The following is a 19,510-nucleotide window of genomic DNA, read 5'->3' as shown; positions in this document are numbered from 1 at the left end:
GTATTCTACTAAATCATATTGTTATTTTTAAATTATTGAGATAACATGACAGAATAATATATTTTTATTGGATAATGGTATATTTTTACACCTCATTAAACTTTTAATTTAAATATAAAATTTATATAATTTAAACATAAAATTATTTGTGATTTAGGTTTAATGACTATTTAAAAAGATATATTTGATTCAATCAAATTGCATCCAATTTGGATCGATTTTTGAATAGTTAAATTAAAAATAATTTTTATTAATGTTAATATTCTAAAAGTAATATAAAATATTTAGTTGATAACGTATAAAATATGAAATGTGAAAACTTAAAACTAAGTTATATAATTATCATTTCACGAAATATTATATTTAGAGGGTGGTGTAATTATTAATTAATAATAAAAAAATCTTGTCGCAGAACGAAAAAAACTGGGTTGGGTTGGAGAATGTAGAGTGAGTGTGTACCCATTATTACACCCTTATATGAAAAGGCTACGTCATTGACTCGTTTCTCACTCACTCTTCTATTCTACCAAAGCTCTCTTTCTCTCTCCTCTCTTTCTCTCTCCTCTCCCAACGAACCAACCTCTTCTTCAATGGGTTGTGCTGGATCCTCTCAGTCCAAGCCTGATGGTAATTTCTTCACTCTCTTTCCCTCACCTTCACCTTCTCTATTTTGCATTGTTAATTCATAAATCTTCACTTCAAAATCTCTTCTTTCTCTATTTTGTTTTCTAATTTCTCTAAACCCTATCTTAAATTTGGAATTTTTAATTCAATTGCATAGGCCACAGGTTAAACAGATATTTTCTTGTATATTTCTTTATTTCTTGAACTATTTACTTCAAGAACTATTTACTTCAAGAACTATGTTGTTTGATTACTGCTAATGGATTTCTTGCTAGATATGTGAATTCTACAATGTGCTGAGACTGATTTTTGCTTTCTTTCTTATTTGTTGTTTTGAAAAAAAAGTCTCTGATTGGAGTCATTTTAGTTTTTTTTAGTGATTAAATTGATGATGGAAATTGTTTTTTTTTTTCTTTCTTGATTGCAAAATAAAGTGGGTGGTGAAATTTGGATTTTTGTAATTGGGAGGAGAAATAATTTTGGAGAGATTAATGATTGTTAAGTAGCTTTATATCTTTGTGATTGAAAATTCTTGAAAATTTTCTGGATTTGATTCTACTTTTTTGTAAGTGTTGATTTGGACCTTTACGAAGCAGCAGAATGACGATGACGATATTGATAAACGGTTTACACATAGTGTTGAATGTTTTTGATGACATTGATGTTGATAAAGATCGTCCTTTTTATTGTTGTTGTTGTTATAACTATTTTTTGTGGCTCGTTTCTGATATCAGTGCTTCAGCTCTAGAATAAAGTTTTATTTTGGCTGCTGTTAACATAAACGTGAAACATTTTTAACAGGAACTGTAAAGAAGATCCGAAAGCCTAAGCCTTGGAAGCATCCTCAGCCCATAACAATGACTCAGCTAATGCAACTGCGCGATGAGTTTTGGGATACAGCTCCTCACTATGGTGGACGGAAAGGTATTATCTCAACTTGATAAGTTACCTTATTTGGAATCTTTGAAGCGTTATTCCTGATTAAATTTGCTTGGAATATTAGGGGTTTAAATGGAAATTTTGTGTCTATGAATTAGTTCACTTTCTAACTTTTAAACTTTTGTTTTTGCAAATCATAATCAAAAGGTTTTATCCATTCTTTCATTTATTGAATATGATGCCTCAGATACAGAATGATAGTCTAGAATTTCGTACTCTGATTCTTTGTTTAGCAAAAGGCTTAGATTTCACCAAGTATCTAGAACCATATAATAATGATAATTAGTCGGATAAGCCTTGGTGGTTGTTGTTGTTGTTGTTGTCTCCTGGAGATAACAAAAAGGGATCCAAGCTCTATTATATTTATCATTTGCAAGAATGTTTGTTGTGTTAACTATGACTTGAGTCTAGTTCTTTTGACTACAAAGGTGAAAATTGGCTTCCATTGGCACATCGACAAGAACGAAAGAATGAATGATTATTTCCTTAGGATCACTGATCCTTGTGAAGTCATCTCACTTTTTGTAGTGAAAAATTGAAAAAAGAAAATGAAGAAAACAAGTAATCAGCCATTATATTTAGTTCTCGAAAATTATTTTATCAAATAATGAAATCTTCCCATAAATAATAAAGTTGCAGCATTGTATTTTGTTCCCACCACCAATTATTTTGTGCGGGCCTATCATTCTGCTTTGTTTCATTTCTATCTTAATTGCTTTAAATGTATTGAAATCCGCATCTGGTTTTCCACACGCTAGAGATTTGGGACGCTCTTCGAGCTGCTGCAGAAGCTGATCTTTCTTTGGCACAGGCAATTGTGGATAGTGCCGGGGTCATTGTCCAGAGTGCTGATTTGACAGTATGCTATGATGAAAGAGGTAAGTATTAAGATCATGTTGCAATCAACTATTTACTATATGTTTATCATGAAATTTTAAATAAAAAAGATATAATATGATTTGGTTTGGTTTCTATAATCTGCATCTGTCTAAACTCTAAAGAAAAGCTTAATTAATAACTCTGTTGATTCCATTACCTTTGATTTTAAAAGTTAAACGCTGTTTAAGAAACTGAAATTTAAATTGAAAAGGTTGGAGCAACTTTTATGCCATGCCCATGAATCATGTGGGCTTCTAACAGCACTATACTTTTCCCCTTAATTATCTGTGGTCCAGGTATGCTGGCTTGGTTGTATCATGTGACCCCCTCCTTTATTGTGGATTATGTCTGTGGAATACATTGCACTTTTTCAAAAAGCTCTGTAGCCCGAGATTTAGATTCTCTACAGCCGGGATAACCACGTTTATTTTTACCAGGAAAAAAAACACATTTAAGAAATCACATGATCTCAAGTTCTCAACCGTCCAATTTTAATCAAATGGCTTAAATTCCAACCTTTAGAACATGGTCTGTTTGATCTTGATAAATGGTTCAGATCTACAATGACATGATTGTGTGCAATCCATTTCTCTGTAGCCCCACCTCAGCTTCCCTATCGCATAAACATGTGCTCTCACTATCAAAACTGTTTCTTTTTGTTCTTCGAAATTTATTACCCGAAAATGCAAACCAACCATTTTGGGGGTCTTTAAGATTCTGAGAGTGAAACTACTGACGCACAATTATTGGAACTTTGAGATGCTTGACTTTAGTTCATGGAGATTTGTGATCATAAATTGTACTATTGCAGCTTAATTTCTTGCAATCTTTACCTCCAGCATCAATGGTTTCTTGTTCTGATTCTTGGTGCAATATTTGCAGGTGCGAAGTACGAGCTACCAAAGTATGTTTTGAGTGAGCCAACTAACATGATTCGAGAAAGCTAATAACACGGAGTACATATAGTAACATTCATGGGAAGAAGCATCTTGTAAATCATGTATATTTTTATCTCATTGATTTGGTTGGTAACTTTTATAGGGTAGAAACTTTTTTTCCACATCCAACTGTACTACTCACCCTTGACTTTATGTTTCCACAATCAATGGAACAAAAATGATGTCTGTTCTGTATCAGATGATGATAAGTATCATCACTCTTTGACAAATACAAACTCAATTGTGTATCTTCTTCCTTCCCAAATGAGTAAACTGCAATAAGACAATTACTCTAAACATTGACTTTGTTTGCATTTCATAAAAAAAGGCTCAGCCAACTGTTTTGATCCAACACCAGTTCAGAAATTTGGTTCATTTCCACTATCATTATTTATCCAAATCTAGTTTAAAGATCAAGTTAGATTCAAAACCAGTTTTTTTTTTTTCTTTTCCAAAATCAGTTTCACACTCTAAATTTTGGTTTTATAATTCAAAATAAATTTTAAAAACTATAGTAATATTGAATTATGACTAAAATTTTATAAACTGGTTAGCATAATGGACTTAATTATGACTTGATCGTACTCCATAACTTTGTATTTGGATGATGGACTTAATTATTACTTGTTAACCCATGCAGAATTAAAGTTGGAATAAATTTTGGAACTTACTCTTAGTATTAAGAGAAAAATTAAGGCACAATTTTTTATTAGTTTTTTTGAGAAAGACAAAGAATCTTTAAAAATAGACCAGACTTAATTTTCTTCTAAATATTCTATTTCTCTAAAAATATGTTCTAATAGATAAGACTTAGTTTTTAATTTTTTTTTTAAATCTTCTATATTCTACAACAATTTAAAAAAAAAAATCAGACCAGACTAATTAAATAAATATAAAATAAAAATTATTAATTTATTATTATTATTATTATTTTTTGAACGAAATAAACTTTATTTTATTCAAAAAAACCAATACACCCAAGGCGATCAACGATCCAGCCCCTAGACAAGCAAAGTTACTACGGCAACATTAGCATACTCAGATGCTTCCTAAGAGTTGGTTTAGACCAACATCTATACACAATACTGTCAATATCATGTTCAATATTTCTATGGGTGTAACAAGTATCAAAACACACCGCGTTACGCATTCTCCAAGCTTCGTATATGGTTTCCGCAATTGCACATTTCAAAATAGTAGCTTAAGCCCCTTTCCCTTTACAATTAAATACTAGCCATTTTGTCTCATCGTCCCAACCACAAGGGTTGTGCTGCACTCTACACCACTTCAGGACACCAATCCACACACCTTTCATAGGCTGACAGTTAAAAAATAGGTGCTGCAATGTTTCAATTTGACCACACAAGGCACACAGGTTATTGTTTAACAAACCAAACCGGCATAACCGTTCTTTCGTTGGCAGCCTACTGTGCAGCGCCATCCATAGACAAAAAATCGCTCTCGGCCGAGCAGGATTACCATACAGCATTTTCCGCCACGGTACGCAACTCCCATGGGTTCTCAACTCTTGGTAAAGTAATCTCACCTTGCAACTGTTTGACAATAAAATCTTCGGCCAGTCTACCAAGCCATTCACCCTTTGCCGCAGAACCGCTTTGAGGATCCAGGAGCATGTAGCTTTGATAGGGACTTCCAGAATATGAGTGCCTTTACTATAATAGCTCTAAATCCACCGAATCCATAGACTATCGGCTTTCCCACTTAAGTTCCACAATAGCTTCATCATATTTGCGTTATTCCATTCACTAAGCGATATGATATTCAACCCACCCTGGGTTCTAGCCTTGCAAATATTCTGCCAAGCAATGGGAGATTTGCGAGAAGCTTTTTCTGAACCAGACCACAAGAAGGTTCGACAGACAGCTTCCACCGCACGCACCACCTTCTTAGGAAAGGAATACAATTCATCCAGTAGTTAGCCATAGCAAACAAAACACTCTTAATCAATTGCGTCCTCCCGGCAAAGCTAAGAAGTTTAGAGCTCCAGTGGGTAATCCTGTTAACCATTTTTTCCACCAAAATCAGACATTGACTGACCGTTAGTTTCTTACTCAAAAGAGGTATGCCAAGATATCTAAAAGGAATTGGGCCTTCGCTGAACTGAGTCAGGTCCAGAATCCCCTGTTTTACCGACGCCTCCACATTGCCAAAATACACACGACACTTATTCGGGTTTACCTCCAGCCCAGTTGCATACGAGAAATCCTGAAACTTCTTCATCACTAGGCCAACAGAAACCATATCACCTTTCGAGAAAATGAGTAAATCATCAGCGAAACTCAAATTAATCAGGCTCAGCTTACTGCATTTGGAGTGGAATTTAAATCCGTCTGCCACCTTCAGCTGTTGCATCGTACGGAAGAAATATTCCATGACAATCACAAATAACAAGGGGGATAGGGGGTCCCCTTGACGTATCCCTCGTTTAGCATGAATCAAATCAGAATGCTGCCCATTTATTTTGTACCTGAAAGAAACAGAAGAAACAGCCAGCATTATCCAACGGATAAATTGGGGAGGGAAGTTCAATTCACGTAAGATGGACTCAAGCGCGCTCCACTCCACAGTGTCGTATGCCTTCTGAATATCCATTTAAAGCATACAGCGGGGAGGACCACCTTTCCTACTGTACCCCTGCATCAACTCATACGCTAGTAAAATGTGATCGTGAATGTGAAGCCCAGGGACGAAAGCGGCTTGACTGATGTCAATAATACTTCTCAATACACTGCTCAGTCTCTTTGTCAAGATTTTTGAAATCACTTTGTAGATGGTTGAGCAGCAGGAAATGGGACGGAATTCCTTAACCGATTGCGCGTTGCTCTTTTTGGGAATAAGGGTAACTAATGTACAATTGACGACTTTGTACATTTTCTCCCTGCAAAAGAACTCTTGCACAGCCTTAAATAAATCCTCCTGGATAACACCCCAGGCTGCTTTGAAGAACTTCGCACCATAACCATCGACCCCCAGAGCAGTTATGTCTTTGATACTAAACAGTGCCTCTTTCACTTCCTCTTTGGTAATAGGGGCAGTTAGGAAATCACTTTGCTCCCTGGAGATTTGGCTTCCACCTCTCAAGGCCACAAGATTAATACCCTTAAGCTTAGTTGAAGAAGTACCAATGAGATTTTTATAGAAACCAAGAATTTCATTTTCAATATCTTTCTGCAAAGTGATAGTGCTACCATCATCTTTGACTAAGCTCACAATGTTGTTTTGGCTCTGTTTACTCTTTAAAGCTGCATAGAAATACTTGTTATTACCATCACCGAGTTTCAGCCAATCCACTTTAGAACGTTGCTTCAGGTGATTCTCCTCAATATTACTCAATCTTAACACTTCAATCGAGCAGGCTTTTGTCATCGTGATTTTCTCAACATTGAGCCTATCATTACATAGCTCCTGTTCAGCAAACGACAGCTGAGCTCTGGCCTTGTCCAATTGCGACTGAATGCCTCTGAAAGGTTTACCAAGATTACTAATGGTACTCCGCAATCTGAACAGTTTTTTCCACATAACATACATAGCATTACCCTCCAAACTTCTACACCAATTCCCCCTTACAGCCAGCAGGAAACCCTCAGTTTCAGTGATGATCTTGTTGAATTTGAACTGGCCTTTAGTTTGTGTTTCCCAGGATTGATTCATAAGACATAAGAGGGCGTGGTCAGAAACTCCAGCAGCCAGGATTTGCAGGCTAACATTCATGTTCTGGGCATGCCAATCCAAGTTACCTAAGACCTTATCGATTCTCGAATAAATGGGGCTGTTAGCTTGGTTATTGAATCAAGTAAAGAACTCTCCCACACTATCTTTCTCTGCAAGGTCAGTAATGTCCAGCATATTTTGGTAGTCACTAAATTCAACTTTCAGTAACTCTTTTACCACCCAACCTATCTTGATAGCCACTGACATTGTTGAAATCACCTAGAATAAACTAGGCACCAGCAATTGTTCTATGAATTCTAGTGATGTATTTCCAAAGTTTAAGTCTCTGCTCCAACTTGTTTAACGCGTAAATAGCAGTGCAGTACTTGATGCCCCCATTGGGATAATGAATGCCACAATGTATAAATTGCTCCGAACTATCCAACACCACAATCTTGACCTTATTCGCATCCCACAGAATCCAGATACGACCATTCGGGTGGCAAGAATAGTTATCCACATAGTTCCACCCATCCCTAAAACGCTTCCTAATATTCCCAGCTTTACCTGCTTTAACTCTAGTTTCCACCAAGATGACAACGGTAGGCTTCATGCTCTTGAGGCGGGAGAAGACCTCACTGCACTTGCCTACATTATTTATCCCCCTAACGTTCCAAGAAACGATCATTCCCCAAAGGGGTTGCTAGATCCCGGAACATCTCTCAGGGAATCAAATCCATTGTGACAATTAACCTCACTGCTTTTCTCTAGTAGAGGACCTTCAGGGGATTTACCTTTGTGCTTTCTGCTATTTGCCACTTCAGTCCATACATTATTACCTTCAATGGCCTGTTTAGGAGGTTCCGCTACATTTTCAGCCTCCAAAGTAGGGATTGGTACCTTAACTTTGGCCTTCCATTGTTTTTTACCATCATCCTTTGTGCACTGGTGCCCAGACCTTTGGCAAATTTCACAGTACTTAGGTTTCCATTCCATCTCAATGTTCTGTTCAATCATCCTCCCATTACTATCCTTGATTTTGATGCTATCCTGGTGTTTTTGAGTAATATCCACCTCGACTAGGATTCTTGCATACGACACTCTCAGCTTGTTAGCGGTGCACTCATCTGTAAAAAGTGGTTTCCCAAATGCGCTGCCGATTTTCCCCAAACTCATTGCCCCCCAAAGATGCAATGGCAATTGGGGTAGCTTGATCCATATAGGTAAAGTCCTGAGGCTATCCCTTTTGAAATCAAACTCAGAGTCCCATTCTTTTAGTATCATCGACACATTATGAATCGTGTACGATCCCTTCATTAGAACTTTGTCCCGGTCCTCGATGTCCTTGAACTTCAGGATGAAGTATCCTTCATCGTGGTAATACATGAGGGGGAGCTGAACAAAGTTCCACATTCTTTCCATAAATTGCTTAACAGTGTGCATGCTCAAATCCTTCCCAATAGCATACATTATCAAAGCAGCTTCCCAGTCACATTTCTCGTCAAACACATCATCTTCTTCAATTTCCCCTTGTAATTCACCGTCAACCAGGTTTGGAGCGCTAAACTCTATCGGCAGACCATTCTCAGGGGTTCGGTTACCACTGATCACATCAACCCATAATTTCTTAGGGCTTTCCTCAACAGGTTTCAAACTCGGCTGGGTTACTTTCATGACTTTCACCTCAATTGTTTTCCCCTCAAGGATCCCATGTGGTTCCTCATTCGATTCGCTTCTTGAAGTACTACTTGTCTCTGTTTTCCTATCCAATTCCAGAGTCGTGCTCAGAGGAGAGACCACCTTCTTCTTCGGCCGTCCTCGTCCTCGCGCCATACTAAATAGTAATCCTCACCGGAACCCTAACTGGTTAGGTCCCTAACCCTAAGGCTAGGAATTTAAACCAACCCCGGCTCGTGTCCCCGTTCAGATGCAAGTGTGGAATCGATTGCGTGCAGTAGATGCCACCCACCACACCGGAAAGTACTCGCAGGTCACCGGAAATCGCCAAGTATCAACCGGAAATCGCCAGAGCCAAAATCGCAGGCCTCAATAATAATCATTTATTATTATTATTATTATTATTATTATTATTATTATTATTATTATTATTATTATTATTTTATGTGAACACTATGGTACTTTAAAGTTTAGTTGGATATACAAATCTTTTTATATTAATTTATTAATAATAAAATTTTAACTAATATTAGTACTCAACTAAACTCAAATATCATGGGAAAAAAACCAATGACATCAATCAAAACTCTCCAAACAAAGTTATGCAATTTTATTTGATATTTGATATAAAACAAAAGGACAGGTTAAATCTTCAATCAAATTTATTCTTCAGTTAACGTGCCTTATGTAATTTATACTCGCAACTACGGGGTCTATGTTATGTCAAAACCACACTTTTGCATACTACACTTCCATGAAAACATACAAACACGAACTAATGAATTCTCATTTTCCAAAAAAAATTGTACATGATATAGGCAGTTAACTGCACACATAAACCTCCAAAAATTAAAATTATACCGGAGAAGAAACATATACATTATGATAAAATTTATCTTTTTTGGTAATGGTTTCTCACTTCCTATAATGTTAGAGATTCTATTATTTTTTCCTATAATGTTAGAGATTCTATTATTTGGGATGATTGGTGTGCCAATCCGAGTTTATGTTTTTGAATGTCCATTGGGTAGTTGTGTAGTTTTGGTTTTTTTTAGGTTGTGAAAGTGATTTTGATCCCTCTCTTTTGTAATTCATGGGTTAGCACCCCTTGTGCTCTTTTAATATACCATCTTGGCTTATAAGAAAAAAAAACAAAAATTCTTTCTTCTAACCTAAAATCATAGGCAGATCTATTTGACGGCTGGTAGTATTAGAGAGTAAGAAAGAGTCGGGAGCATTAACGAGACTGATGCTTTGGGATCACAAGAGAATAAGACATCTCATCTCCACCTAAAATTTTAAGATATCAGGTAAATGAGTCTTTTCTCTTATAAATTTAATATTTCACTCATTCATAGATAATTTGAGACTTTAACTACTCACACTTGCACTCAACACAAAACACATTCTCATAGACACATTAAACTCGAAGAAATGATACATACATATTTAATTCATGCCGAATTTGAATATGTTATCCAAATTACATCATATATCGTTGATAGAAAGTTTATTCTCACTCTTAGAAAGATGGAGTCCCGAAACACATATCGCATGTTTCAACTAGTGAATGTAGCGTCATTTTGGAGAACATACACATGTTCTTAGGTTTAAGTGTGGATGGTAGGATGGTAAATAGAAAAACAAACCAAAGCTTCATCATTGTCAAAGTGCTATTGTATTGACCGAGACTTTCCCAAGGATGAAAAAATTAGAAAAACTAAAATTTTTATTTAATTTTTTCTAGGTATATTTTTATTTTCATATAATAATGGTATTACTATACAATTTATATATAGGTAGAGTTCGGCTTTGCGTGTTTAGCCAAGCTTTACAAAAGCATGTGTAAATCCACTATAAAAATGTGCATACAATGACTGGTTGCTTCTTGCTACAAGCTTGGAGATAGTCACGAATGGAGAGACTAGAACTAGTTAATAACAATCCATTCCATTTTTCATATGCGATCAAGTAAGTTTCAAATTTATTATATATTTAAATATGTTCATTAAAAATATTTTCTAAAATAAATTAAATTTTAGATGGCCCGCATATGGGATGAATTATAAATAAAAATACTCCATCATTTTGACGTGTCGTATTGAGCATTTTTCGATCACTTTAAAAAGCAAGATGATGTATTATCTTTGAAACTACTACTTTTTTATTTTTATATTTTTTTAACTAATTACTTGATTTTATATAATAGTTTACCCAGAGGCCCTATCTTATTATGAAAGATGTTGATCTAATGGATTATGTCATCTGGAATCAGGCAACATTGATTGGCTTATTCACTATGGAAATACATTCAACACGACTTTACAGGTCCACTGAGGTTCTTAAAAGAACATCAAAAAAGTTAAATATTAGACCAATAAAAATACAACAATTGGAAATACTTTAATAGAGAAGAGTGTCATCTGGAAGAACCATCGCAATACTCCCTTTAAGATTATACTATGATCATGTAATGTAAATCGAGGAATGAATATTTTGGCTTATTATAGACCCATTTCAAATATGTATCTATGTTAGAATAGATTTTTATTTGAGCCTCGTGAGCAACCCTCAACTTCAAACTTCCAACAGACCCGACCATCCACAAGCACATACACCCCAACACAACACACAACCATTTTACAGTACCGCTCAACAACCTACCTTCAACAACCAAAACCAACACATTCAAAACACTAAACTACAACAACAACTTAACTCTTACTCACAATAACAAACATCTTACACCAATCACTATAACATATGCTCATGCACACAACCTACCCCTCAACAAAACTATAACTTCTAAAACACACCAACAACAAATCTCTTTTTATTCAACACAACTGTTCACCTCAAATTTATCCCTACAACAAAACTTCCACCACCTCTCCTCCAATACTTCAATCCTAAATACTACTCAATCAAACTTCAATTTTACGGGGAACTAATTAAGTATGGCAGAGTGGCGTAATGACTCGTTTTTTGATATATCGTCGATGATTTATGTTAGATTTTAAGTGTGAAAGTTGTGTTAAAGTTTCATATCGACTAAGAATGAGGGAAATGTTGAGTTCATAAGAGATGTAACACATACTCCCATTGCTTAAAGGTTTTTGGGTGGATATATGCCGTTAAGGTCTCTTATAACCAGTGGTGGAGCGAGGACCCTGGCTCAGGGGGTGCCGACTCCTTAATAATAATAATATATTATTATTATTATATTTAAAGATAAAGATTTAATCTTTTATATAATTAATATAATATATATATATATATATATATATATATATATATATATATATATATATATATATATATATATATATATATATATATATATATATATATATATATATATATATATATATATATATATATATATATATATATATATATATATATATATATATATATATATATATATATATATATATATATATATATATATATATATATATATATATATATATATATATATATATATTGTATTATAGAATTTTTTTATTTAACTTATTAATATTAAATTATATATTTCATTGTGTTATTTAATATATCTAAATTAAAACCATAATGTTTGATATATTGATTGTTGGTTTAGACGGTGACTTACAGTAAAAAGGTATTGGAGTGTGTGTACCATAAGGTATCTATTGATTGAAGAGAGAGGAAAATACAGTAAAATGGCATTGTATTGTATGTACCGTAAAGTAAGTATTTATAGATTGAAGAGAGAGGAAAATGCAGTATGGTGTAAACTGGTGCAAACCGAACATTTGAAGGCGTTCAATGATCAATAAATATAGGAAAACCCTTAAAAAATTAAAACTTGAGGGGGTGCAGTTGCATCCCCTGGGCTACATGTGGCTCTGCCACTGCTTATAACCACGAGCATTCGACCCATTGACACTTCTGGACCTCGCTTCTCGGACTTCCCTAATAACTTGTTTTTGGTTCGACCTAGAGATAAGTGTTCTTAGTATGATATATGTTGCAGTTTTGTCCGATCTTCCACATTAGAAAGGAAAGGTAATGTTGTGAAAAAAATAGTTGAGTTGCAGTCACAAATTCCACTGTGTAGTTTGGGCTAGAGAAAATTGATGAAGTTTTGTTTTTGAGATGTAGAAAGTTCAAGTCAAAAATTTGTTGATACAATCAAAATTACACAAGATGCAAGATTTTGCTGGTGGGTTGAAGAACTTCCTACTAACATGGAAGTTGTACCATAAAGTTTCAACTGGGTTTTTGACATGTAAAATTTATTGGAGTGGTGTAGCTTTAAATGAAGTATCCTCTTCTTTAGGTGGAGTATGATAGTTTTTAAAACTACAATTGACGGTGAAGACAATGTGATTTTTTTGGAGTGGTGTAGCTTCAAGTGACTATACTCTTTATGGTGGAGTATGATTATCGGTGAAGACAGTGAAAGAAAATGTATTATTTTCAATCATGGTGGATATTGTTGGAGTTAGTTGAAAATCTACATGTTGAAAAAGTTCCACATCGCTTTGTTTATGAGGGGAGAGGGAGTCCAAGGCTATATATAAGATTCAAGTTCTTCGAAGTTCCACATTGCTTAGTTTGATGAAGGAAGAGGGAGTCCAACGCTATATGTAAGATTCACGCTTTTTGTTTCAAGATGCACTAGTCAAAAGCTCTTTAAATTTGTATTTGATTTTGGGTTGAGTTTAGACCGATCCTCAATGGAAATATGCACATATGTTGGACATCCAAAAATCCTCAAATTATTGGGATCAATGGGTTTGCCTGTCCACATCTCCTTTGTAACTTTTCCATCCAATGCAGTCTGTGGTGATCTATTGACTAAATAGCATGTCATATTGAGTGTTGGTGCTCATAAACCTTTTGAAAGACCTGCATTCAACCGAAGGCACCTTGCCTTCTCGTTTCGAGTTCTGTTCATCCTCTTTGCAACACCATTATGTTGTGGTGTCTTCCTCACAGAAAAGTGTCTCTGTATTTCATTCTCCTCACAGAAATGTTGGGTTTATAAGAGAGGTGACTCATATCCTCATTGCCTTAACGTTATTGAGTGGATACGTGGCGTCAAGTTGTCTTATAACCATGAATGTTTGCCTCATTGACACCTCCGGACCTTGCTCCTCATACTTCTCCAACAAGTGGTATCAGAGTCTGATTGGCTCGCTGGGGGCGGAAGTGAATGATAGTGTGGATCAAGGCTAGTGATATATGTGTTACTCACACTCGTGGGGGGGATTATTGAGTTTCAAGTGTGAAAGTTGTGCTAAAGTCCCATATCGACTAGGAATGAAGGAAATGTTGAGTTTATAAGAGAAGTAACTCATACCCCCACTGCCTTAAGGTTTTTGACTAGATATGTGGCGTTAAAGTCTCTTATAACCATGAACGTTTAGATAATACTAAGAACCAAGAAATTATCTTGAAGGAGTTCAGTACTCATGCTTTGTCGTATTGAACTAATGAAGGTAACTCACATATTATCCGGAGTACATATTACAAGGAAGCACCCAAACTAAAATAGAACTAGATCTACGTAATACAATATCCTCACAATCACAAAGGAGTGTCGTTGATGAATATCCTACTAGAAATATCGTCCCTTGAATATTGTAACTCTTTGGGAAGATGGTCTCATACTTTCTTGAAAAATGAAAGAATGTTGCCCTGCTTGGGATCCTTTGCGTTTCCTGCTTTCTTGTTTCCTCCTTTACCAGTAGCATTTGATGTAGCTGGTGGCTTCTTAGTTGCCGGTGCACTGGAGATGCAATGAATTAAGTTAGTTGTCAATAACCGTCAACCTTAAAACTTCCAATAAAATAGTAAAAACTACTTTTTGTCTACAAACTTCAGAGTTTTAAAATGTTATTGCAAGCTAGAATGAACAATCAGCTGGTAAGAATGAGCAGTGAACTGCTTATACCCCTGAAATGCTCATATCAATGTAATACTCATTTCAGTATCATGAAATCAGGATTGTTCTGTCAAACCTTGAAGCAACTTCAGAAATACCTTGCTGAGTTGCAAAGCAAACCTAATGAAAACCCTTTCATGCTTCAAATGACACCTTAACAAGGTGACATGCGGCCTTTGAAGTATTGGCTGTTTCCAAAATTTCATTCATTCAGTTCAAATGTAAATATTACAATAACCTGTTGATAGCATTGGTAGATGCTTTATTGTCAGCTTTCTTTGCTGCACCCGCATCAGCTTTCTTTGCTGCATCCGCATCAGCTTTCTTTGGCTCTGTCTCCTCCCCCTCCCAGACTACTTCAGTTACTGAAGAATAAACATAACTCAGACAAACAAAATATATAATATAAAAGGACTTGTGGTCAAAGAAAATTTTGATGAGGATCATCCAAAAACCATGCATACATAAGTGAATTATGTTAAAAGAACTAGGCTCAAAACATAAATGCAAAATTAACATGTTATATAGTCATACATAAAGTTAACTTGTATGCTCTTAGGGAAAAAAAACCTGGTGATTTACAGATTTATAAAATGCATTTAAGAGTACCTTCTCTCCCTTTTTCATCAATCCTGGTTTTCATCACTTTTCTCCTCTTAGGTGAACCTGGAGCGGCCTTTTTTACACTATCCTTATTTACAGAAATTTCAGGAGCACTACTCTGCAGCTTCTCAGTAGATGATTTTCCATTACTTGTGCACTTGCTCATAATTGATAAATCTTCTCTTGGTGGTTGGAGAACTTTTTTCTCAGTTGCTTTCTCTTCCTTAACTAATGGTTTATGCTCTACCTGCAAATCAAAATTCAAGGTGGTTTTCTCTAATGACTTTTTGTCATTTTGTCTGGAATCTTGAGGTGGCTGTTTACTAGGGACATCAGGTGACGCTAAACTGATGATATCTTCATCTTCATCTGATAAATCAAAAACAACTCTCCTTTTCCTATTGGATGATCTTCTTAAGATGACACCTTGATTGTCATCATCATCACTGTCACAATCTACTGTTTCATGAGCACAAGTTTGGGCATTTTCAGTAGCTTCTGAAATATTTCATTACATGTCAGTAAAAGTTGGACATGCAATGTTACAAAACTAGTGCTATTATAATTATAATCATCAGAAGGATCTGAAAATCTAAAACACAAGAATATTCAATAAACTGGAATAGAAACTAACCAGCTGGATTTGAAATCAGGTTACTATTTTCAGCTGGCACAGAGCAAGGCTTGGGTTTTGTAGATGGACGGCACCAAAAGCTTGCCAACGAACCTCCAGTAGCAGAGCTATTTTTATCAGCCTGCCCTTTCTTTTTGCTTGTGGGCACTGGAAGGGACTTTTCTTTCTCTGCAATAGGTTTACTGATGTTATCATGAACTCCTTTATTTCCTGTACCATTGATTTCGCTCTTGACATTTTTCACCACATTCTGTGATGTGTGATCAACTTTAGCAATAGAAATGGGTGCCGTGTTCTTTGGAGGTTGGTGAACAATGTTACTTTTTGTTGGTCCCAAGCCTGCTAAAGATTTTATCTGTGGGGTGGCAGAAACTGCTGGTTGGCCATCCACGTTCCTTCTTACAAAAGAATTTGAGATCCCACAGAACCTGAGAAATGTGCTAGTTAGCTACCAGGAAACCCTAAACACGTCTATATATAAAATTGAAAACATCATATCTCATATAAAGACTAGTATATGACAAGAACACATGCAAATCCATTCAAAGGGTAGGAAATGAGTATACCAGCAAACCTGAACTATACTCAAAAGTAATGGAATGACTTAATGCCGATCTTTCTTTATAAACACTAAACTGTTCACTCTGTCGTTCCAATAGTTGAGAGCATATTCTAAATGCAGAAGATGGAAGGATCTTAGTTTTGTTTCATGCATTTTAACTAATTGAACATTTTTGGTCAATTTATGAAAGAAAATATTATTTGGGAGAGAAACGACAATGTTTGGAGCAAGTAATAGCAATCAATTTGTCACAGGGGAGGGGACTATTTGAGTAAAGACATCATTGGAAAGTTATTATAGTCGTATACAAAATTGTTTAATTTTTAATCATCTTTCTTCGTAAATGTAAACTGTATGTATTTATTCTCTTATATGCATACATAAATATACATGACATTTATTCATACTTCAGCAATTCACAGAAACCTTTCATGAAAAAATCCATTGTCAAGTGTACACAAAAGATAACTGTTGCAATTCTTACTAGCAAAGAGAACCAAAACAAAAATACGTCAGTTCCATATGACTAGCACGAAGTCTGATAGCATAATTATGATAAAGCAATCAGACTAGTTCACAAAGAATGCATATCCACTAGCATCAAGACTTGCTTGAGGGACAACCAAATGCATCTATACTAATACTATGTTACATGTTCATTACCAAAAACAAAAACGCCATATACATATTCTTCTAAAGGTATGGAACCTACCGATTGTCTCTTAAGCAATTATCAACCGAGGGAGGCTGCTTGAAGAGCTCTTCTGCTTGAATGAATTCTGCATTCCAAAGCACAGCTGGATCCTTTGGAATGCTAGCTTGCACACTATATACCTGGACCGAGCAATGCCCATCAAACTCTTGCTGTGCTTCTGCATAAACAATGGGAATTAGTTTCATGTAACTCCTACTTCCTAATGTTTTTCAGAGTGACAAGAATTATTTTCCCAAAACTCATTCACTAACAATATTTGTAAAAATGTTAACTGAACAGCTCAACCGAGTTTCCTAATAATCAGTTCTTCAAATAGAGACAAAATTGACTGCACCCAACTGGTGGGTAAGAGAAACACCAAATTGATTTGTGTCCTTGTTTCATCTAGGAGAATTAATAAACAAAAATCACTTCAGTTTCTGTTGAAAAAAGATGTTAAAGACAATCACCATTCATTTGAAAAATTAAAGCCATCAGTTTACGTTTGATTAGATCCTGGCCCTAAAAGCTTGTCACTCAAACCAAACAAACAAGCATAAACTAAAAGCAACAAAACTATGAATTTCGTGTCCGTGTCTAACTTTCATAGTGAATAATTGCCACTACTACTATAGTTATCATACTTAAAAAAAAAACCATAGTACCTGCAAGTTTTGGCTGAGAAACAAGCCTTATATGGTAGCTAGGATGAGTACTCTTTAACCAGCCAGACAAAGCATACACCACTTCCAACCCACCCTCATGTTTTTGAACAAATTCCTGAAGCAACCTAAATGCAACAAAATTTTCAACTCTTCACATACTCATACCTCAGTAAAAAAAAAAACATCAATTTACAAGACAGTAATTTTACCCATTATAGAAAATAAAAAACCCTACCTCTTTGCTTCATCAGATGATATCAGATAACTGCGACTAAGCCACTTGTATGAAACCTGAAAGACAACCCACAAGGGAAATTTGATAACTGCGACTAAAAGAAGGGAAATTTGATGAAAATACTTCGAAATTGAAATCTAGAAAGGGGGAAAATAACAGAATTGATTGAAGATAGAGAGAAAAATACCACTTGGAGTTGATCTGAAACGAGAGATTCAATCTCGTGAATGAAAGATAGGGTTTCAGTTTGCGACATCGGAACGGAACGACGGCAAGAGGAGGGAGGGTGTAGTGGGGTTTCTTGTTTCTTTGGCTTTGTTTTCCCGCCAATATATTGTGGAATGGAATGAAAAAGAGAGGTTTTTTTTTGTTGGTAATAATAATGATTAGTCTATTTCTATTTGGATAAATATTTGCAATTTTAATTTTTAATTGAACAATAGTAGTAATATATATCATAAGTAACATAATGGGATTTGAATTTGATTTCAGTGTTTAATTTCCTAATTAAGTTTTTTTGTTCCATAGAACTTTCCCACTTAAACTAGATCTATTTAAGTTGTATTTGAATATTAAATGTAAATATTTAGTATTCTTGGGTGAATTTATGAGATGAATCACACTTTATTTGTGTGAATGGAATGAGGTATACATCTAATGTAAGACATTCACATGTTAATTAGGATGGCAATCATACATGTGGGGCTCATTCGAACTCGAGTCAACGGGTGAAAATCCAAGTTGATTGGAGTTAGGTTCGGGTGTCACCCGATATTTCGGGTGCGAGTTTAGATAGTGTGAAACCCGCACCCGAAATCACACCCGTTTATATATATATATATATATATATATATATATATATATATATATATATATATATATATATATATATATATATAATAATATATATATATATATATATATATATATATATATATATATATATATATATATATATATATATATATATATATATAAATAATATATTGTGGAAAGTTGTACAAAATTGTAGAAAAAATATATTTTATGTATTTTGCTGCAGGTTCGGGTTTGGATGAAAAAACTCGAACCCAACGGATGTGAGCGTGAGTGTTATTTTGCCACTCGAATAACATTTGGGTTCGGGTTCGGGTGCGAGTTTGGGTAGCATGAAACCCGCACCCGACCCGATCCGTTGTCATTCCTAATGTTAATATGTTAATGTAAAGTTTAAGCACATGACAAGGAGACGAATTGATTCATATAGTTTTTATTTCCATTAAAGTGATCTCTGAGGTCATTGATGCATAAACATGAATTTAATATTATATATCATTTTGGAATAGGTGGTGACACTTATTCGATTCGAAAATAGTTCATATAGTTTGGAATGGTTTTAGCACGTCGGTGTTTAAACAATTCATAATATATTTGAATTATGTTGCTTAGATTTATATCATTACACAAGCCCCTAGACAAATAATGGTTTTTATAG

General features: G+C 35.0%; 3 protein-coding genes across 3 annotated transcripts; 1 reads left to right on the top strand and 2 right to left on the bottom strand.

Annotated features, from left to right (window-relative positions):
- The first annotated feature begins 470 nt into the window (after window positions 1-470).
- Window positions 471-3,628, top strand: LOC131647784 (uncharacterized). Its single transcript, XM_058917619.1, has 4 exons — window positions 471-627; window positions 1,426-1,548; window positions 2,322-2,441; window positions 3,325-3,628. Exons 1-4 carry the CDS (start codon window positions 591-593, stop codon window positions 3,387-3,389), a joined length of 345 nt encoding a protein of 114 aa, XP_058773602.1. The 5' UTR covers window positions 471-590; the 3' UTR covers window positions 3,390-3,628.
- A 4,108-nt stretch (window positions 3,629-7,736) lies between these two features.
- On the bottom strand, window positions 7,737-8,885 carry LOC131650983 (uncharacterized). Its single transcript, XM_058920679.1, has one exon. It carries the CDS (start codon window positions 8,883-8,885, stop codon window positions 7,737-7,739), a length of 1,149 nt encoding a protein of 382 aa, XP_058776662.1.
- A 5,261-nt stretch (window positions 8,886-14,146) lies between these two features.
- LOC131647783 (uncharacterized) lies at window positions 14,147-18,391 on the bottom strand. The gene is made up of 8 exons (XM_058917618.1): window positions 18,224-18,391; window positions 18,037-18,092; window positions 17,802-17,926; window positions 17,155-17,314; window positions 15,881-16,308; window positions 15,253-15,744; window positions 14,882-15,008; window positions 14,147-14,487 (listed from the first exon to the last, which is right to left on the bottom strand). Exons 1-8 carry the CDS (start codon window positions 18,290-18,292, stop codon window positions 14,364-14,366), a joined length of 1,581 nt encoding a protein of 526 aa, XP_058773601.1. The 5' UTR covers window positions 18,293-18,391; the 3' UTR covers window positions 14,147-14,363.
- Between the last annotated feature and the right edge of the window lie 1,119 nt (window positions 18,392-19,510).

This window comes from Vicia villosa, linkage group LG2 (assembly GCF_029867415.1).
Source record: "Vicia villosa cultivar HV-30 ecotype Madison, WI linkage group LG2, Vvil1.0, whole genome shotgun sequence".
Taxonomy (NCBI): domain Eukaryota; kingdom Viridiplantae; phylum Streptophyta; class Magnoliopsida; order Fabales; family Fabaceae; genus Vicia; species Vicia villosa.
The sequence above is the reverse complement of the archived record's forward strand: the minus strand, read 5'-3'. Positions and strand labels throughout refer to the sequence as shown.

Bases quoted from the DNA above. Each gene is read 5' to 3' on its own strand.
- LOC131647784 (XM_058917619.1), top strand. From the start codon at position 591: ATGGGTTGTGCTGGATCCTCTCAGTCCAAGCCTGATG. The intron at 628-1,425 runs GTAATTTCTTCA...CATTTTTAACAG, and splicing joins CTCTCAGTCCAAGCCTGATG to GAACTGTAAAGAAGATCCGA. The intron at 2,442-3,324 runs GTAAGTATTAAG...CAATATTTGCAG, and splicing joins AGTATGCTATGATGAAAGAG to GTGCGAAGTACGAGCTACCA.
- LOC131650983 (XM_058920679.1), bottom strand. From the start codon at position 8,885: ATGGCGCGAGGACGAGGACGGCCGAAGAAGAAGGTGGTCTCTCCTCTG.
- LOC131647783 (XM_058917618.1), bottom strand. From the start codon at position 18,292: ATGTCGCAAACTGAAACCCTATCTTTCATTCACGAGATTGAATCTCTC. The intron at 17,927-18,036 runs GTAGGGTTTTTT...TGTTGCATTTAG, and splicing joins TCATCTGATGAAGCAAAGAG to GTTGCTTCAGGAATTTGTTC. The intron at 16,309-17,154 runs GTAGGTTCCATA...CACATTTCTCAG, and splicing joins AATTGCTTAAGAGACAATCG to GTTCTGTGGGATCTCAAATT.